The following is a 19957-nucleotide window of genomic DNA, read 5'->3' as shown; positions in this document are numbered from 1 at the left end:
ACTTAGGAAATGGGATTACATTTTTCATAAAGTATTGTTTAGAGGTCCAACGACATTCAAGTTTTAAAAGTCTTTGATGGTGCAAGATTGCTTGTTAACTTCAGACTCCCGTGTACCTGTTAAATAATAAAATGAGAGTAATGTTATGTTACACTTCAGAATAAATTAAATAGCAATGACACATAACTTCATCATATCATTTGTATAAGCAGTCAAAAGCCAAGAAGTATATCTGCATGAATTCTTAAGGAAGTTTTCAGTTCCTGTGGAAATTCTATGGGCAAAGAAAGTTTAGTTGATGGCACAAGGCCCAAGGGATACAGATTCAAGGTTTTGGGCAAGAGATACAGAAGAGAGGTGGGGAAAACCTTTTAAAGCAGCAAGTGAGAATGGTGTGCAGTTTGCTTCCCAAGGGGGTGATTGAAGCAAAGACGAAGAATGATTTCTGAAGGAAAGTGGATAACCCCTCAGAGGAAGTAAACTTTCATATTTACAGAGATAGAGCTGGAGAATAGGACAGATTAGGTTGTCTTTTGGAGAGCTAATATACACTAGATGGGCCAAAAGGCCTCTTATGATTCCAGTCTCAATGATTCTATGACATATAAGACTGAGTCTGTGACAGGTGGCAACAGAATCAACAAGAGGTAAAAAATTGCTTGAACTCATCCTCTCCAATCTATTTCTCATAGTTTCAGTGGTCTATGACCATGTTAGGAGGGGTGACCATTGCAGAATACTTGTGAAGATGAAGTCCTGTCTTCACACTGAAGATATCTTCTATTATGTATGCGTCACCACCATTGTGTTGAATGAGATAGATTCAGAACAACAGCTCTAAAATGGGCACCTATGAGATGCTGTGGGCCTATAGGAGTTGCAGAATTGTATACAACCTCAACCTCATGGGCAAACCATATCTGTCCCCCTACCATTACCAATAAGACAGGAGGCCAACCATGGTTCATTGAGAAGTGTAGGAGACGATGCCAGGAGAAACATAAGACATACCTACAAGCGAGGTGCCAACGTTGTGAAGCAGCAACACAGGACTACAGGCATGCTGAACAGTAGAAGCAGCATGCTGTAGACAGTGCGAAGCGATCTGACAACCAACAATTCAGATCCAAACTCTGCAGTTCTGCCGTTTCCAGTCATGAATGGCAGTGGACAATTAAATAACCAACTTGAGAAGGAAGTTGCAAAAATATCACCATCCTCAATCAACCATCTACAATTAGAACTCAGCGCACCAATACAAAGACAAGGCTGAAATGTTTGCGCTCAACCATATGCAGAAGTAAGAAGTGAATAATCCATCTTGCTGCCACCGCGCCACCCCCCCCCAGGTCCTCACCATCGCAGGTCCCTGTGTTCAGGCAATTTGATTCAACAGTTTTCCTGATTTGCCTGATTTTGCCTGATATTGCCACTCCTTCATTCAAAAGCCTGCCTCCCTGACAATATTGTGTGGGTGACTACATTGCATGGACTGCCGTGGTTGAGGAAGCTAGTTCACCATCACCTTCCCAAAGTCAATTCAGGATGAACAATGAATGCTGCCCTTTCCAAGAATGTTTAGATCCCAAAAACACATCAGAAGGTAATGATTTCTTCCCAAACGCCAACCCATCCATATTAATTGTATGTAAGTTTTTGGTGATTGACATTTAATAAAGCCTTAGCAAGTTAAGTTTTTTAAACCTTTTTTTACTTCAGTGCATTTTTGGGTTGGGGAAATCTGCAGGCTAGTGCATTGCTCCTGGATGATCACTTTCTCCTTGTACTGTTCCACTGTTTACATATAACTAGACATTTTGCCAAAACTCATAGCCAGTAGAAGTTAGCAATAGAGTTTCAAAGGGTTCTTGTTTTGATCTTATAACGTTCTTCCACTTAAGCCTATATTAACCCATTAAATAAAGTTCACTTGGGCTATGAATAAAAAATCTAACGACGTTGCTTTAAGTGACTCTTTTCCTCCACAGTTTAAATAAGATGATTGTCTATCTGGAAAAGGAGATTCGACAGAAGTACCTTGGACTATTTCAGGCTGTGCGGTTGCACGGAATAACTGAAAGTAAGCAAGTTCTTGAAATTGCTGTTTTAAATGTCAAACAATGCTGTTATGTTCATTACTGTGGAATGTCATATACTTCAAACCAAAACCAGATGATGGAAACATTGACAGCAACGCCCAGCAAGAATATTTCAGAATTTCAATTATTCAAACATGCTGACCTTATTATTCTACATCATATTTCCATACACGACTGTGAATTGGCTTGTTCAGCTGCCCCGTTTGACAATAGTGTTAATTGTTTTATATGGCTTTGGAGAAAAACTGCAGAATAACTTGTGGATCTACCCATATGTCTGCCCCAGCATGCTAATGATATTAAAATTAAGCTGAATTCTTCTGTTGGCATTAACTCAACTGGTCTTAAATATATAGATAATTTTTATTAGAAATGCTATGTAGTAATAATAAATAGAATGATACAAAAAGCACTATCTTTAAAATGCTTATTGTAAGCAATGCTGTTTAGAATAAGACAAAAAAGCAATTCCACTTACGGTTAGTAATACACCCTCACCTCCAGCCATAGGCTTTGGACATAGTGCAAATAATATTTGGACTCATGTAACTTTGGCAATTCCCAGAAACCTGTCTAATGAATATAATAAATTGAATCCTCACAGAAATTAGGCCAATACTGTCAAATACCATCATATATTTCACTTTGATATCCACTTGCAGTTTTTCGTGACCAGATTCAGAGAACTTCCAACTCTCAGTTTCATTTATCTATTTTTGTTACTCATTCCATGACCCTGAAAATTATTCCTTTACCTTTCTTTGCAGCCACTTTCCTCCTTCCTTTAACAATTGCCTCCATGCTTCTAAGGTTCTTGACCCGGGATTGTCTTCTCTCTTGTGACGGGTTTGCCAGCAGTAGTGGCAGTACTCTCCTTATTGGCTGGCAGCGGGATCTTCCAGTCCTGCCAAGGTCACTGGCCAGTGCTGCTGGGGGGCCTGCTACATGGTCGGGGGAGGTCTCCTTTGGTGGGGTCGGAAGATCTCATCAGTGGCAAGATGGGAACATCCCGCTATTGTTCTTTATTTGCATTCCTTTCCTTTTCCTTTCTTCTTGCTTCCTACACTTGTGCTTCAGAAGTGCTTCATTGATTGTAAAGTGCCCCCAGAGAGGCCGTGGGATTGTGAAATCTTCATTCTTTCTCTTTATTAATTTTTCTCCTGTTGCCACTTACCTGTGACCATGTCACCTGAAAGGGCAAGAGGTTTTCCTCAGGTGTCCTGCCACTTACCCCTGTGCACCTGCTTCTCACCTGTGGTACTCTTTAAATCCTATGCAAAGTCTCTTTTTATTGAAAAAATTAAATGATTTTGAAGACTCGATGTATGAATCAGGGAGCATTGAGCACAAGCACAGGGAGGCTACAGATGAGACAAAATAGCAGGGCACTTTGAATTGATCTGTGCAGGTTCAAGATGAGCCAGCAGATTTGACCATTGGAGCAGAGCAGCACATGGTAGACAGATTCATGGCCTATCAATGTTCATGGAGATATTGCTTGTTACATCCAATTGGTCCCTGCTAAGTGTACTAATCAAAAAAATGTACCAATGACCAATCAGTGTTCAGGTTTAATGACCGACCAACAACTTGCCCACTCGTATTGAACTGTTATTCCAATGCGTGTTTCTATAAATAAGACAGATGGATGTGAAGTACTTTATAGAGTTCTTCAAAATGTTACATTCTGCTGCAAGATGCTGCTGTCCGTGAACAGCTTACTTTTACATAACTCTGTAACATTGGTGAAATGAGACATTTTGGCCAAAATATGAAATTTTATGATGTGGAGATGCCGATGTTGGACAGGGATGGGCAGAGGAAGAAGTCTCATAATACCAGGTTAAAGTCCAACAGGTTTATTTGGAATCATGAGCTTTTGGAACGCTGCTCCTTCATCAGGTGAGTTTGAGGAAGGAGCAGTGCTCTGAAAGCTCGTGATACCAAATAAACCTGTTGGACTTTAGCCTGGTATTGTGAGACTTCTTACTATGAAATTTTATAGCATTGTTTCCATTTATGGGAAATTGTACTATTTTTCCATAACTTTCAAAACCCTGAACGTCACAGATCACTTAAGTTCTAGCCACAATGAAAGACAACGTCCTACTTGTATACATTTAATAGTTACCCTGTTCAAGCAAAGTTAATTTAGTACTCCCTCGATTCCTGTATTTCACGTTCACCCCTTGCAGTGTGGTTTGTCTGTGTTTGAGAGTGAGATTGCAATACCATTTAGAGTCCTGTATGCATTGTCCCAATCTTGTCAGCTGTGGGCCTCTAGGTAGCACTCTCATTGCTCAGTACCTTTCAGATGTGATGTGAAACTGAGGCCCTATGTACCTGCTTGAGTGGATGTAAAAGATCCAATTGCAGTATTTGGAGGAAGAGTCGAGTTATCCCTGGTGTCCTGTCCGATATCTCTTCCTCAGTCAGTGTCTGAAAATACAGATTATCTGGTCATTATCACATTTCACTTTGTGGGCATTTGCTGTGTGCGAGCTGAGTGTCACAGTGGATTCCTAAATTGCAAAAGTGATTACTCTGCAAAAAGTACTTCATTAGCTGTAAGGAGCTTTGTAGCATTTGGTGATTGTGAAAAGTGCTATAAAGATGCAAGTCTTTTTTTCTGACAACTCATCAACTTTTATTGATGTGAATGTATTTTGACATATCTGTAGTTGTTTAGTTACTGCTTCTTTTGGTTCTATTGCCTTCAGTGCATTTCAAATCATAGAATCCCTACAGAACAAAAGCAGATCAATTGGCCCGTCGAGTCTTCACTGACTGTCCAACATCTTAACCAGGCCAACCCCATGCTCTATCTCCACAAACCTGCACATTTACCCTGCTAATCCTCCTAGCCTATACATCTTTGGACTCGAGGGACAATTATCATAACCAATCCACCTAACTTGCACATCTTTGGAGTGTGGAGGAAACCAAAGCACCCAGAGGAAACCCACACAGACATGGAGAGAACGTGCATACTCCACAGAGGCAAGCAGTCATCCAATGCTGGAATCGAACACTTGTCCCTGGTGCTATGCGGTAGCAGTGCTAACCACTGTGACACTGTCCTGCCATTTTCAAAATGATATATTTACTATAGTCAAAAGCTTGAATCAGTATCAATCTCTTTTTGTACTTATATTTGGCCCTTGATGTTCAATGTCATTCCTATTGCTGAATCTTCCACTTTCAACATCATGAAGGTTACCATTGACCAGACATTCAATTGGACTAGTCATATAAGTACTATAGCTACCAGCACAGGTCAAAGGCTAGGAATCCTGTGGTGAAGGACTCACCTCCTAACTCCCTAAAACTTTCAACCATCCATAAGGCACAGGGAAGGAGTGTAATTGAATACTCTCTACTTGCCTGGATGAATGCAGCTGCAACAATACTTAAGAAGCTCAACACCATCTAGGACAAAGCAGCCCGCTTGATTGCTATTCCTTCCACAAAAATCAATCCCTCTACCATTGATGAACAATGGCAGTCGTGTGTACCATCTACAAGATGCACTGCAGGAACTCACCAAGGTTACTTAGGCAGCACTTTCCAAACTCACAATCATTATCGTCTAGATTACGGATCTTGCCGGACATTGGGTTGGGCAGTGTGGGCCACGAGCAGATTGGGTCAAGCTCGGTCAGGTGGTGTCAAGGGTCACTCGGAGTGCAGGGATAGACTGGTGTGCAGAGGATAACTAGTCAGAGGCCACATGGTGATAACTGAATTGTCCAGGTTAGTTATTTTTTAATTTTACTCAGTTAAAATTGATGCATGGTGAATTCCAAAAATGAGCAGTGTTTGAAAAATGACAAGCTTGGTACAGTTGTGTTTAAGACTGTAATAATTCATTTTCTGATAACCTGTTGCTGAGAAAGCAGAGTTATAGCTGGTTAGTGCCCTACACTGAAGTGCCATTTAATCTACACTGTTACATTGTCCATATAGCTGTTATACCTGGGTTGGTTTGGCTCAATAGACTGGACAGCTGGTTAGTGATACAAAGTGATACCAACATCATGGGTTCAATTCCCAGATTGGCTGAGGGTATTCATGAAGGCCCTGCCTTCTCAGCCTTTCCTCTTGCCTGAGGTGTGGTGATCCTCAGGTTAAATCACCACCAGTCAGCTCCCTCCCTCAAAGAGCAGAGTACTGCCTCTGGTCGTCTGGGAATATGGCAACTTTACCTGCTAAACAACCGTTAGAAAAATGCTTTTAAAATCTTTAAACTTCTGCAGTGCACTGTAAAGAATGAGAAAATGTTGACAGTTTGAATGAAACAGTAAATCAATCATGTATCATGCTATGCATGCATCAGAAAGAAGTATACTTTCCTCTTTGACTATACTGCTGTCAAATTGCTTGCACTTTGAGTTTAACTTTTTCCTTTCTAGTCATGGTTTCGTAGTTAGCATTGTTTAAGATCCTAATACTTAAAACTTGCTGACCTGACTGGAAGAGTCTCCTCCACTGTGGGGAAAAAAAGCACCTGGGGTGGGAAGGGGGGTGTGTGCTGGAGAATCCTGCCCTGTAATTTTACAGTATATACAAAGCCACTAAAAGATCAAGCAATTGTCTGCTTTCCAAGTTTGTAATAATGTTGATGTAAAACTGGCATCAAGAAAATCTGCAGTGTCTCCCTGTGAATTATCCTGTCTTCCTGTGGTAATGATCATGGGCATCCCCTATCACAATCCCATGATGGGAAAACAGAGAATTCCGAATGTAAAGGATTGTGGATATGACATCCTGACCTTGCACTCTCTTGCACATTGCAGTGATAATACAGTGTGGTGACTCATCTAACTGCCTCAGTCCAATCATTTGTAATTATATCATTTTTAGAATCCAAATGCCAGATTAGGCTTTTGTTCATTGATGAAGAAATGTTGAGCAATATTCAGTCTTATTATTTGTAAAATGCAGACCACAATAACTTGTTCATCAAAAAAAATATGAACCGTAAAACTCATGTTGAAACTGCTGTGGAGCAAGAAAAGTGACTGACTTCTGACTCATCAGCCAAAGAATGAGACATCTCTCCCATGTGCATAGCATTTCATTTTTTGATACAGAAAATGGCATTTCAATCTTGCCTACCTGCATTTAATGCAATGGTTTTTACGAAACATCTCCCATCTTTCGCAAGGTGATTATCACAGCTTATAGTTCCAGTAAACGTCATAGAAATTTATAAAATCCTAACAGGATTAGACAGAGTAGATTCAGAAAGAATGTTCCTGATGGTGGGAGAGTCCAGAACTAGGGGGTCATAGTTTGAGGATAAGAACTGAGGTGAGGAGAAATTTTTTTCACTCAGAGACTAGTGAATCTATGGAATTCGCTACCACAGAGGCAGAATTTTACCGGCACGCCTGCCCCAGAATCGGGACAGGTCAGGCTCGCAGAGCGGCATTCTCCCATGTCCTTGAATGGGATTTTATACGCCATGGGCAGGCAAGGCAGTAAAATTCCAGCAAGAAAGTAGTTGAGGCCAAAACACTGTGTGATTTCAAAAAGAAATAGATATAACTCTTGTGGCTAAAAGGGAGGAAAGGATTATGGAGGGAAATGGGAATCAGCAGATTGAATTCGATGATCAGCCATGATCATAATGATGGTGGAGCAGGCTCAAAGGGCCAAATGGCTGACTCCTGCTTCTAGTTTCTATGTTACTCAAAGTTCTATATTCCCTCTTCTGGTTTGAAAATTGAGCATACTCTCAGATATCAGTCTTCAAATTTAAGTTGTGCATGAAATGCTACAACACAAATGGCCACAATATACTTGCAGATGAGTAATGAATTGGCTATAAAAGATTTTAAGAAAGCAAATTACAAGTTAGTGGAATGATGTGAAGACGTACTGATTTGATTAAAGATGGGGTGATTACCGTTTCAGCTTTAAGTAAAACTAACCCAAGTTCAAAAACTTATAGAAATTGGTCAAATTCTCAGTGGTAGTGAACTGGACAGGGTGGCAGAGTCTAATTAAGCAGCCAAACAGTCACAGAATGGCTTAGATAAGTAATGCATGTGAGCAGAATGATATACATTATAGAAGAGTGCAAAATCCTATATGCTTGAATAAAAATGGGGAAAAACTTAACCAAGTTAATTAATGGTGTCGAATGGAGGGGTGAAAATTTTTAATATTGGCAGTAGACTTAATTCAGACCATTATGGAATTAACTAGGGGAACAAAATATTGTCAAATTGGTAGTTCTAATTTTGTATTTCCCTCTGAAGCTGTATAGTACTCAGGGCAGCTCAAACCTTCCACATTCAGTTTTAACTATAGTTTTGAATTTGTAAATTGCAACTTAAAATGTTAACTTTTGCAATAGGCAATACATACAAATCATCCAGTTTCCCTTTCTACTGAAGTCAGAAGATTGTGTTATGGGAATTTTAGAGAAACTTGGACCCTTCAGTCATAAAAGGAAGCAAATGAGACTGAACCTTACAGAGGCATATGAGGTGCCAAACTGAATTAAAAGGTTAATCCAATTCATTATTTCAAGTTAAACCATGGCCACAAAATGAGAGAATTGTGGCATGAGCAGTTAGAAAAAAAGTTCAGGGATGATGTTGTGATGTGCATATTTGCACAAAAAATGAAAAAATGGGTAGCATGGTGGCAAGATAGTTGGCATTGTTCCCTGACAGCACCTGGGCCCATGGTTCAATTCCAGCCTTGGGTGACTGTCTGTGTGGAGTTTGCACATTCTTCCCATGTCTGTATGGGTTTCCTCTGCGTGCTCTGGTTCCTCCTGCAGTCCAAAGATGTATAGGTTAGGTGGATTGGCCATGCTAAGTTGCCCCTTAGTGTCCAAAGATGCGTAGGTTAAGTGGAAAAGCCATGGTAAATGTACGGTGTTACAGGGATAGGGTGAAGCAGAGGGCCTGGATGGAATGCTCTTTTGAAGAGTCAGTGTAGACTGGATGGCTTCCTTCTGCAGTTTAGAAATTCTATGGTTCTGTATTACACTGGATCAGCCAACCTGCCTTGAAGTCTTGCACAAAGATCTAATCTTATTTTCTTGATTTTCTGCACTGTATGGAATTGTGTGATTTAGCCAGCTTGAGATGAAGGCATTAATTCCATTCTTTTTCAATTACATTTTTCACCTGTGCACTACCTTTGTGAATGGACAGGCTCTGTCCTTCAGACCTCTCTGTTGATTTTGTCCAGGATACCCTTCTGGACATTTGGCAGCTCAGCATGCATGGACATTGTTACATCAGGCTGGCTCAGAAAGTCCTGGCACCGGTTAGCATATTTAAGAAAGCACAATGCTCTGTACATTGCAACAATAAAGCAGTGAATGGTTCCTTGATTGCAGCATGCCAGCTTGCAACAAGAACAAAGCAGTTCTGACCAGCAAAAAAAGCTGAGGCCACAAAAGAACATAAATGGAAATGCAAACTTCTTTCCACAACAGTTGAACAAAGATCAGTCGAATCTTGTTTAGCTTCAACACAAGTGTCCTTTGTATTTATTATTCTAAATATGCTGACATCACCACTGAATGATTTTACTGACTCATCATTCCTAACCAGCATATTAGTCAATGCACCCGGCAGTGACAGTTGCGTCTTGGAGAGCATATGTACACAGGTGCCTGGGGACAATTTAAACTAATTATGCCCATAGAATGTTGATTCGCAGCATGATTAGATTGTAAATATTGTTCAAGTGCCGTTACTTAGGATTAAGTCATGCTTTATTGAGTTCAGTTCCTTGCTTTGGCCTTTTTAGGGGCTGTGCTGATGGATGTTTCAGTGCTGAGGCATTAATCTCTTCCATATTAAATCAACCACCATCCTGCAGCTTATGGCAATATTATGGATGAGACAATATTTGTTGTGACAATGCAGCAAACCTCCCGAGGGGAAATACTTGGATTTGACTTGTCTCAGCAGACAAAGTACATTTTCAAAAGTTTAAATATTCTCTCCACAAGAATGACATTTGGTATTAAGTACACTGTGTTCTGGTACTTTTTGTTTGCAGGGACCTGAGGTTTTACGTTGAAGTTGGTAGCTATGTCCTCAGCCTAAAAATGCTGTTACTTCTGCAAACAAAAGGAATGAACATCTATTTGCGTGCCACATGATTTGGCTCTTTCTGAATGAGGTGAAAATCATCCCAAAGTTACTGCTGTAGGCAACTGCAGACTTGTGTTATTAAGGTGCTTCATCTATCTCTTCATGTGTGGCATATCCCCACCATTAATAGCGTCAACAGAACAAATCTGATGTCAGCCATACCAAATAGATAAAGAATGATCCCTTGGGCAAGATAGCAGAGGATAACAGTGGGTTTTTGCCTTAATAAACAATAAGCAAGCAAGAGGAGTGATAATCAGGGCCAGATTGCCACTCTGTGCCCATTTATCTGTGCCAAGTCTCTTCCATGCCTGTCTCAGTCAATCTCCTGATTCAGGCCAGGTGAGATCCAGGTAACACAGCTATCACAAGGGCCTAGTGTCGAGGTCTAACAGAGTTGGAGTGAAGGACGACACGTCCTCTTATTTACACCACTAGCTGCCATAAACCAGATAAGTTTAAAGACCCCATTGAAAATGGCAGACCCAGGAGTAGGTAAGTGTCTAAGGTAAGTGCATAGGATTTGGGGGGGGCGGGGGGCGTGGTGGAGTCAGATGTTATGTGGTGGGGGGGATGGGATTGGACTCCAAGGTTGTGGAAGGGTCAGATATCAAGGAGGGGGTGGGGGGAATCAGATGTCAGTGGAGTGGCACAATGATTAGCACTGCTGCCTCACAGCGTCGGGGACCTGGGTTCAATTCTGGCCTCGAACCATTGTCTGTGTGGGGTTTGCACATCCTCCCTGAGTCTGCGTGGGTTTCCTCCGGGTGCTCTGGTTTCCTCCCCAAAGCCAAAGATGTACAGGTTAGATTGACTGGGCATGCTAAATTGACCCTAGTGTCAGGGGGATTAGCAGGGTAAATATGCGGGATTACGGGAATAGGGCCTGGGTGGGATTGTGGACGGTGCAGACTTGATGGTCCGAATGGCCTCCTTCTGCACTGTAGGGATTCTATGATTAGCTTGGGTCTCTGGATTACTAATTCATCGACACTACCACTACATGTATAATTACCCACTTTTAAAAACCATGTTGTTGTGTTCCTCATAGTTTTCCCTTCAAGTATGATTTCTCTCCTGATTTTGGTTTACGACAGCTAATAACTTAGATTCTAGCATGTGCGCCAGTGACTCTGATTTTGATTTTCTTTAATTGCCATGGGATCTCTGTTTGCCATTTCTATTTAATGTCCCCCTTGAGAACTTACCATCTGCCAGCTCACCCACTCAATAGTTTTCTTCAAACACTTGTTGAAAAATAATCAGAGATTTAAACAATGATTGAAATTTTAGTTTATCAAAGGAAAGAAATACTGCAGTTCTGGCAATATAAAGTATATATACACTTAGATATTTTCAGCAAATACATCCTGTTTATAACCACATGCATCTGCTTCCTCATTGAACTCCTTTGTTTTCTTTTAAAGCATTCAACAATGTTTTATTTCCAAATTCATTTTACATTCTGTTTCAGCTTCTAGAATTTTTTTGGATTTAATATCTGTTCTAAAACTGTTATCATGCAGTTCAAGTGGATTTCAGATGTGCTTGAAAAGTGTTATCATTTAGGTCGAATCTGATGACAGGTTCAACCATCGGTGGCACGGTGGTTACCTCTGCTGCCTCACAGTGCCAGGGACCTGGGTTCAATTCCGGCCTTGGGTCACTGTCTGTGTGGAGTTTGCATATTCCCTCCATGTCTGTGTGGGTTTTCTCCAGATGCTTTGATTTCCTTACATAGTCCAAAGATGTGCGGGTTAAGTTGATTGGCAATGATAAATTGCTCCTTAGGAGATTAGCAGGGTAATTATTGGGATAGAGTCTGGGTGGGATTGTTGTCAGTGCAGACTCGATGGGCCGAATGGCTTCATTCTTCACTTCATTCTTCATATGATTCAATGATTGCTGCACTATCTGGTGTTGGTGACTAAGAATGTGCTGCAGGATTAGGATGGAGATCTGAGAAGTACCTGAACTTTCAGGGTGTTTCATTCTTACCTTGGGAATAGAATATATTATAAGCAAATATACATACTATATTTACATATGTATAGAATCAGTTGTGAAAAATATTGTTGCACTATCTTTTAGTTGAGGTAGGCAAGTCTTACATTTAAGTTTAGAATTTGATGTAGCTTACATAGCCAGGGCAGCCAGAAAAACAGATAACCAGCAGGTGTTTGCACAAGAATGTTAAGTGTCTGCAATGCCTCTTTAAGGAACCTCTGTTCATATGTGCATGGTAAACTTGTCCAGGTGAAGTGATTTGAAAAAGAAGCAAATGCGATGTGAGAAAAATCTTCTTTACACAGCATGTGGTTCAGGTCTGGAATGTACTACCTGGAAGAATGGTGGAGGCAGGTTCAAATGAGGCACTTAGATGATTACTCGAATGGAAGCAATGTTCATGGGTATAGGGAAAAGTCACTAAGTCATAATGGTCTTTTGGAGAGCTGGTTCAGACACAATGGACCGAATGGCCTCCTTCTGCACCATAACAATTCTGTGAACCTCTTCAACGACATAATATGCATCTACAATCTTTTCAGGGCTGCTACCTTATTCTGCACGACCAGAAACAAAATCTTTGGATATGTTCCAATACACTGTAACCAATTTATTCACCGAGTACGTTATGTATAACAGATAGGGCGTTTTCCTAAAGTAAGGCTGATGAACCATGCACACTGACTAATTCCTAATCTATTGTTTCATGTGACTGTCTCCCTGTGGAATGAGTAAGGTTACTGGAGTCTGCAGCACAAGTGGTAATTTCCTAGATCTATATCTCATTTCCTGATGCGATCCTGATTAAGAAATAGCCTATTGGTTGCCATTTTCATTAAGTCCCAGGTTTTCTGTTTAACCTGCTGTATCATTTTCAGTTTGCCCTCTCAACAACTTAGTGGGCAACAGGTCTTTTTGAGCTAAAAGTTACAGGGGCAAGACTGACTGATGGCACATGCAACTGGATACCATGTTAAAGCAAAAAAATCTGGTTCCTTTGAGAATCAACTATGCAATTCTGAAAATCCAGGGAGAAGACCAATTTTTGCTGGAGGGGCTCATCTCATGTTATGCCCTGTGGGGTTAGACACAAAGGGTGGGATTTTCCAGCCATGCTCGCCCCAAGACCAGAAAATCCTCCCCAAGGTCAGCAGACTTTTGCACGGTCTGTGCCCTGCTCACTACGATTCCCTTGCAGGATGGGAAAATTCCACACAAAATGTTTAACCACAAAGTCGTTGAAAGTATGATCAGTGATTGAAAGGAGGCATCTGGGATCTTGATGAAATAGTGGAAAACCAATGCATCTGAATGATTGTGCGGTAAACAGGAATGAATGAGTCGGAGGCTGAATTGGAATGATTGAATTCAATGACAAATCAGTTGTAGGAAGAGAAATAAAGAGAAGTCACAAAATATTGGATGAGGAGAGAGCAAAAAGACGAAAGGTACTTGCATCGCTGATTAAAAGCTTTAACTTTCTGGGGCTAGTTTCATGGGCATTAATTCTGGCGTTGAGGGGTTGAACTATGAGGACAGGCTGAATAAACTGGGCTTGTACTCGTTAGAGTTTAGAAGAATGAGGGGAGATCTCATTGAGACATATAAGATGATGAATGGGACGGATAGGATAGAGGTGGAGAGGCTCTTCCCACTCAGAAAGGACAGTAGGACTAGAGGGCACAGCCTCAAGATAAAAGGGGGGGGGCGGTTTAGGACGGAGTTGAGGAGGAACTTCTTCACTCAAAGGGTGGTGAATCTCTGGAATTCTCTGCCCGTTGAAGTGGTGGAGGCTGCCTCGCTAAATATATTTAAGACGCGGGTTGATAGGTTTTTGATAGGCAAGGGGATTAAGGGTTATGAGGAGAGGGCGGGAAAGTGGAACTGAGCCACGACAGATCAGCCATGATCTTATTGAATGGCGGGGCAGGCTCGAAGGGCTAAATGGCCTACTCCTGCTCCTATTTCTTATGTTCTTATGTTCTAATTTGCAAACGCAACTTCATGAAAATTGCTAGGAAGTAACGTGCAAGGTGCCATTTTCATGATGTTAATTGTGGAGTGCAGCAAATTGGTCAGAAACTTATGTAGATGTGCAGCTCACAGACAATTGCTTTGCCACAAGAAACTGCTGTCTCTTTGTCCATCAATAATGGTGGGTATTATTCAAATGCCTTATTTTTCATCAAAATGTGGCCCCTTCGTTTCAGGTTATTCCCATTTGCATTTCAATGTATTGCAAAAGAAAATTTAACAGCAATTCATAAACTATTCAGAGTGCAAAGTATGATAATTGCATATTTCCTGCCTGTCAAACTATTCATTTAGCCACAAAATGTCATTAATTGGCCTATTACCACATATTGCAACATCCATAAATGACCTTGAAGTTTCATTCAGGAAATGATTCATATTCATGGATGTTTAAGCTGAGCGTGAAGTACATATTTGATTATTGAACATGTTCTAAAGACTGATTTCTTTTTCATCCTTTTATTAGCTCGGCAGATCGAGGAGCTGCAGCAGATTGATTTGTTACCACGAGACTGGCTATTGTACCTTGTCACCCATAACTACTATGCTGTGAGTCTTGGTCCTCCAATTAGTGAGTTTTGAAACTCTAATAACAATCAGAAGTCATTAAAAGATTTAGACTACTGATCCTTTGTAATTATCAGAAATCAATCATCGAGTTTTACTGACTTTGGATTGGAGAAAGGCACATTGGAATATAGTCTCAGAGGTGGGAGGCCAGGAACTGCAGAGAGCAAAAGGATTTAGATGCCCATGTACACATTTGAGTACACAAGTACAAAAAGCAATCAGAAAGGTTAATAGAACGTTGGTCTATGTCCCTAATGGATTGGAGTTCAACAAGGAGGAACTGAAAAAGGAGTACATAATCTTAGAGTCATAGAGATTTACAGCATGGAAACAGATCCTTCAGCCCAACGTGTCCATGTTGCCCAGTTTTTATCCATTAAAATTTAAAGTTTATTTATTAGTTTCACAAGTAGGCTTACATTAACACTACAATGAAGTTACTGTGAAAATTTCCTAAATGACACACTCCGGTGCCTTGTTGGGTACAGTGAGGGAGAATTTAGCATGGCCAGTGCACCTAACCAGCATGTCTTTTGGATTGTGGGAGGAAACTGGAGCACCTGGAGGAAACCCACGCAGACCCAAAGAGAACGTGCAAACTCAACACAGGCAGTGGCCCAAGTCGGGAATCGAATCTGGGTCCCATGTGCTGTGAGACAGCAGTGCCTCACAGCACCAGGATTGCTATCATATTGCCCTCATGTGAAGGGTTGGGTGAAATAACCTATAAAGTAAGTCATCCATTGTGAGTGCTTGTAAATACACTGTCTAAAAATAGTAGACTGCATTGGCTTACCTTTGAACTTGTATAATGGTTGAAATGATACTTGAAACTTGTACATCTGATGTGCTAAGTGTAATTTTACAAAATGTAAATTTTTAAGCTGTCATATTTTTTCTTAAAAACAAAATATTTACTACATTTAATGACTAAAGAACAATCAAAACAAATCTTAAACAACCTTCCAATTGTATTGCTGGAAATACCAATTATTTAGCTGCTGCCCGAGTTCAACATAACGGGCAGGATTTTCCCAAAAAGATTTTAAGTGTCGAATCTGCATAAAAACTGGAGTAAATCCCATTGGCTTTTCAGTGGGATTTTCGAAATGAATCTCCCACACTGTGCTCTGTAGAGTGCACTTGTGTGAATCATGCAAAAAGCTATTCTGGCTGGAGAGATCGGCAGCATAGCGCTGAGCGGGCACTGCACAGGTGCCTATCTGTCAACACCAAAATTGGCGCATGTGCAGTGGCCCCATGCTGCCAGCCTCCCGATCGCTGCCATCCCCGTGACTCTGCACCACTGGCCATGGGACCGTCCCCAACTCCCCACCTCCCCACCACCCAACTGCTGGCTCCCTAGACGTGTTTGGGCCAGCCTCGACCTCCCTCCCTGCTGCCCACTTCAATCTACCCGCCACCTCCACCCACTGGCAGTGCAGTCAAGATCTCCACTCCCCCTCCAGACCGATTCCAATCCCTCCTCAACTCCCCCACCTGCCCCCCCACCACCCTCATCCCACCCTGATGGCCCCTCTGTCACTGCCGAGTGCAGAATGGCGCCAGGACCTCTCACCTGCATGATCTCACCCTCTCTAAGTTCCCGCTCCCAGCATTGCCCCCCCTTGGTACTAACCAGTGGGCAGTGGTAAGATGCCCCAGGCAATGCCTCTTTACCTTGTGGGTACTGCCAGGGGGCCAGGCTGGCACTGACAAGCTAGCAATGATGATGTGGAGATGCCGGCGTTGGACTGAGGTAAACACAGTTAGAAGTTTGACAACACCAGGTTTAAGTCCAACCGATTTATTTGATAGTAAACTCACAAGCTTTCAAGGTTTACCTCACCTGATGAAGAGGTAAACCTTGAAAGCTTGTGAGTTTACTATCAAATAAATCGGTTGGACTTAAACCTGGTGTTGTCAGACTTCTTACTGAAGTTAGCAATGCCCAGGGGATATGCCCCTCTTTGAGGGGCCTAATCCTCGGGGGGAGCCTCAACGACCCTCCTTCACTCCAGTGGGGTAATGGCCACCAGCTCCCCGCAAATGAGGAGCTATTGCAAACCCCGCTGGAGTGAAACAGGGTGGGGGACAAGACTCTAGTGGGTCTGGAGACTTCAGTCCTGGGCCCGCTAATTACATACAAATTCAAATTTGAATAAATTATATAGCTCCGATTTGTGGCACGGCCTCCCGTCTCAATGCAATGCTAGAGCAATGCAGCAGGCTGGGAGAATCACCCCCAATATTTGTGATAAACTATCTCAGAACAATGGAAGTGTGTCTTGAGTTTGTATAATTCGTGGGACAAGATGATTGTTCTATGCTGACTGCATGAATTTATTGGCTCTATAAATTTTGGCATTTTGAATAATGAGAGCTGATCTTGCAAACCTTGTTCAAAAAAGGGTGTAAGGATGAACCCAGTGCCCACAGGGCAGCCAGTCTAACCTCAGTAGCGAGAAATCTTATAAAAATGATAATCCAGGACAAAATTAACAATAGCCTGGACATGTTAATTAATTCACGCATGTGTTGAAGACAGATTGTGTTGACCTAAATTGTTTGAGATTTTCATGAAGGAACAGAGAGAATTGATGAGGATAATGCAGTTGATGTAGTCTGTATGGATTTCCAAAGATACCTGATCAGTTCTCCTTACTGTTCGTTTCTTCTTTGTGCAAAGGCGGCATGGTGGCATGTGGTTAGCACTGCTGCCACTTGGCACTAGGGACCCGGGTTCAATTCCAGCCTTGGGTCACTGTCTGTGTGGAGTTTGCACATTCTCCCCGTGTCTGCGTCGGTTTTCCCCGGGTGCTCCCACAGTCCAAAGCCGCGCAAGTTAGGTTGATTAGCCAGGGTTGGATTGATTGGCCATGCTAAATTGACTCTAGTGTCAGGGGGATTAGCAGGGTAAATGTATGTGTTGCGAGAATAGGGTCTGGGTGGGATTGTGATCGATGCAGACTCAATGGGCCGAATGGCCTCCTTCTGTGCTGTTGGGATTCTACGATCAAGTACCATTGTGATAGGCTTGCCCGCAAAGTTGAAACCAATGGAACAGAAGGGACAATGGCAGCAGGGATATGAAGTTTGCCAGATGGCAGGAAGGAGAGAGGTTTGAACATAATCAAAACAGAAAATACTGGATAAACTCAGCAGGTCTGGCAGCATCTCTGGAGAAAGTTAGTGTTTCACGTATGATCTTCTCCAGAGCTCAAGATGGGAGCAAATGGGATGGATTATACAGTTAGAGAGTGGGTGGAGAAGGTGGAGCAGAATTGAAGATCAGGAAAAGGTGGGAGATAAGGAGAGATTGACAAAAATGTCATGGACACAAGACAAAGAGACTCTTAATGTTAGTGTTAAAGTTCAAAGAAGGTGCTGAGAGAGGCATAAAGGTAAAAGAGCTGAATGTATTACTGACTCACCTGATGAAGGTGCAGTGCTCTGAAAGCTCGTGATTCCAAATAAACCTGTTGGACTTTAACCTGGTGTTGCGAGATTTCATACTGTGCCCATCCCAGTCCAACATTGGCATCTGTGAACAGCAAAACAAAAGAACGTGACAGATGCCCCATTGGGTTACAGGGAGCAATGGGGGTTTTGTGATGCTCCATGCAGGAGGAGGTTCACAACCTAAAATTGTTGAACTCACTGTTAAGCCCAGAAGATTATAATGTGCCGAATCAGAAACTTAAGTGTTGTTTCTTCAGATGGTGTTGGGCTTTACTAGAACATTGCAGCAGACCAAGAACAGACATGTGGACATTGGAACAAAACTATGAATTGAAATGGCATGCAACGGGAACGTTGGGTTCATGCTTATGGACTGAGCGAAAGTTCCAATGTAGAGGAGATTGCATTGGGAGCAGTGAATATAATAGACCAAATTGAACAAAGTACAATTGAAATGCTGCTTTACTTGAGTCTTTATAGCCTTGGACAGTAAGGAGGTAAAGGGACGTGTGTTGCACTTTCTGCAATTGCATGGGAAGGAGCCATGGGAAGGGGATGAATGGTTGGGGATGATGGAGGAGTGGACCAGGATGTAACAGCGGCAGTGGTCCCTTTGGAATGCTGACTGGTAGGGTGAGTGGGATGAAGATGAGGGGACAATGGTGTTTTGTAATGGCATCATGCTGGAGTTGATGGAAATGGTGGAGGATAACCCTTTGAATGTGGAGGCCAGTAGGATGAAAAATGAGGAAACTATTGGCAACATAAGGAACAATTATTTAATAGATTGGAGCAAGAGAGGTATGTTGTAGATTCCACAGGGTTGGTACAAGGACCACTGCTTTCCTTGATTTTTATTTATGGACACAGATATGGAACGAAAGGCACGATTTCATCATTTGCAGCTGACACATAACTTGGAAGTATTGTCAACTGGGAGAAGAATAGTGATAGATTTAAAGAGTACGTAAACAGGCTGGTGGAATTGGTGGACAGATAGCAGATAAAGATTAAAACAGAGAAGTGCGAAGTGACACATTTGGTAGAAAAAAATGAGGAAAGGCAATAATATAAAATAAAGCAGGTACAGGAACAAAGGGACATAGTGCTACATGTGCAGAAATAATTGACAGTGGGCAGGGTACTTGAGGAAGTGTTTATAACAGCGTACAGGATCCTGGACTTTAAAAATAGTGGCATAGAGTACAAAGGCAAGGAAATTATGATGATTTTTTAAAATAAAACTCTAGCTTGGTAATATGTTAATTTCTAGACATTGCACTAGAGGGCCTAGGGAAATTTTACAAAAATGGTTCCAGGGTTGAGGGATTTCAGTTCCACAGAGTGATAAGAGAAGCTGGGATTGTTCTCTTTGGAGAAGAGAAGGTTGAGATGGGATTTGATAGAACTTTTCAAAATCATGAGGGATCTGGATTGGAGCAGGTAGAGGAAGAGTCTTCACAGCTGGAAGGTTTGAGAACTGGAGGACACCAGTAAAGCCGGTTGGCAAAAGAACCATTGGCAACATGAGAAAAACTTTCATTGTGCACAAGTGGCTACAATCTGGAAATCACTGACAGAGAGTGTGGTGGAGACAAATTCAATCAGGGCTTATGTTATGAACCTAGAATCATAGAACCCTACAATGCAGGAAGA

The 19957-nt window shown here is 41.8% G+C and overlaps 1 protein-coding gene across 1 annotated transcript in view; it reads left to right on the top strand.

The window, feature by feature from the left end:
- Positions 1 to 19957, top strand: part of btbd16 (BTB (POZ) domain containing 16) — an 88967-nt gene that overhangs the window by 33626 nt on the left and 35384 nt on the right. The window contains exons 12-13 of the mRNA XM_080205292.1: positions 1989 to 2080; positions 14736 to 14818. Coding sequence (XP_080061418.1) covers positions 1989 to 2080; positions 14736 to 14818 — 175 coding nt within the window. The remainder of the gene's footprint in view (positions 1 to 1988; positions 2081 to 14735; positions 14819 to 19957) is intronic.

This window comes from Carcharhinus amblyrhynchos, chromosome 17 (assembly GCF_965287045.1).
Source record: "Carcharhinus amblyrhynchos chromosome 17, sCarAmb.v2.hapA, whole genome shotgun sequence".
NCBI lineage: Eukaryota > Metazoa > Chordata > Chondrichthyes > Carcharhiniformes > Carcharhinidae > Carcharhinus > Carcharhinus amblyrhynchos.
This window is presented reverse-complemented; position numbering and strand designations above follow the sequence as displayed.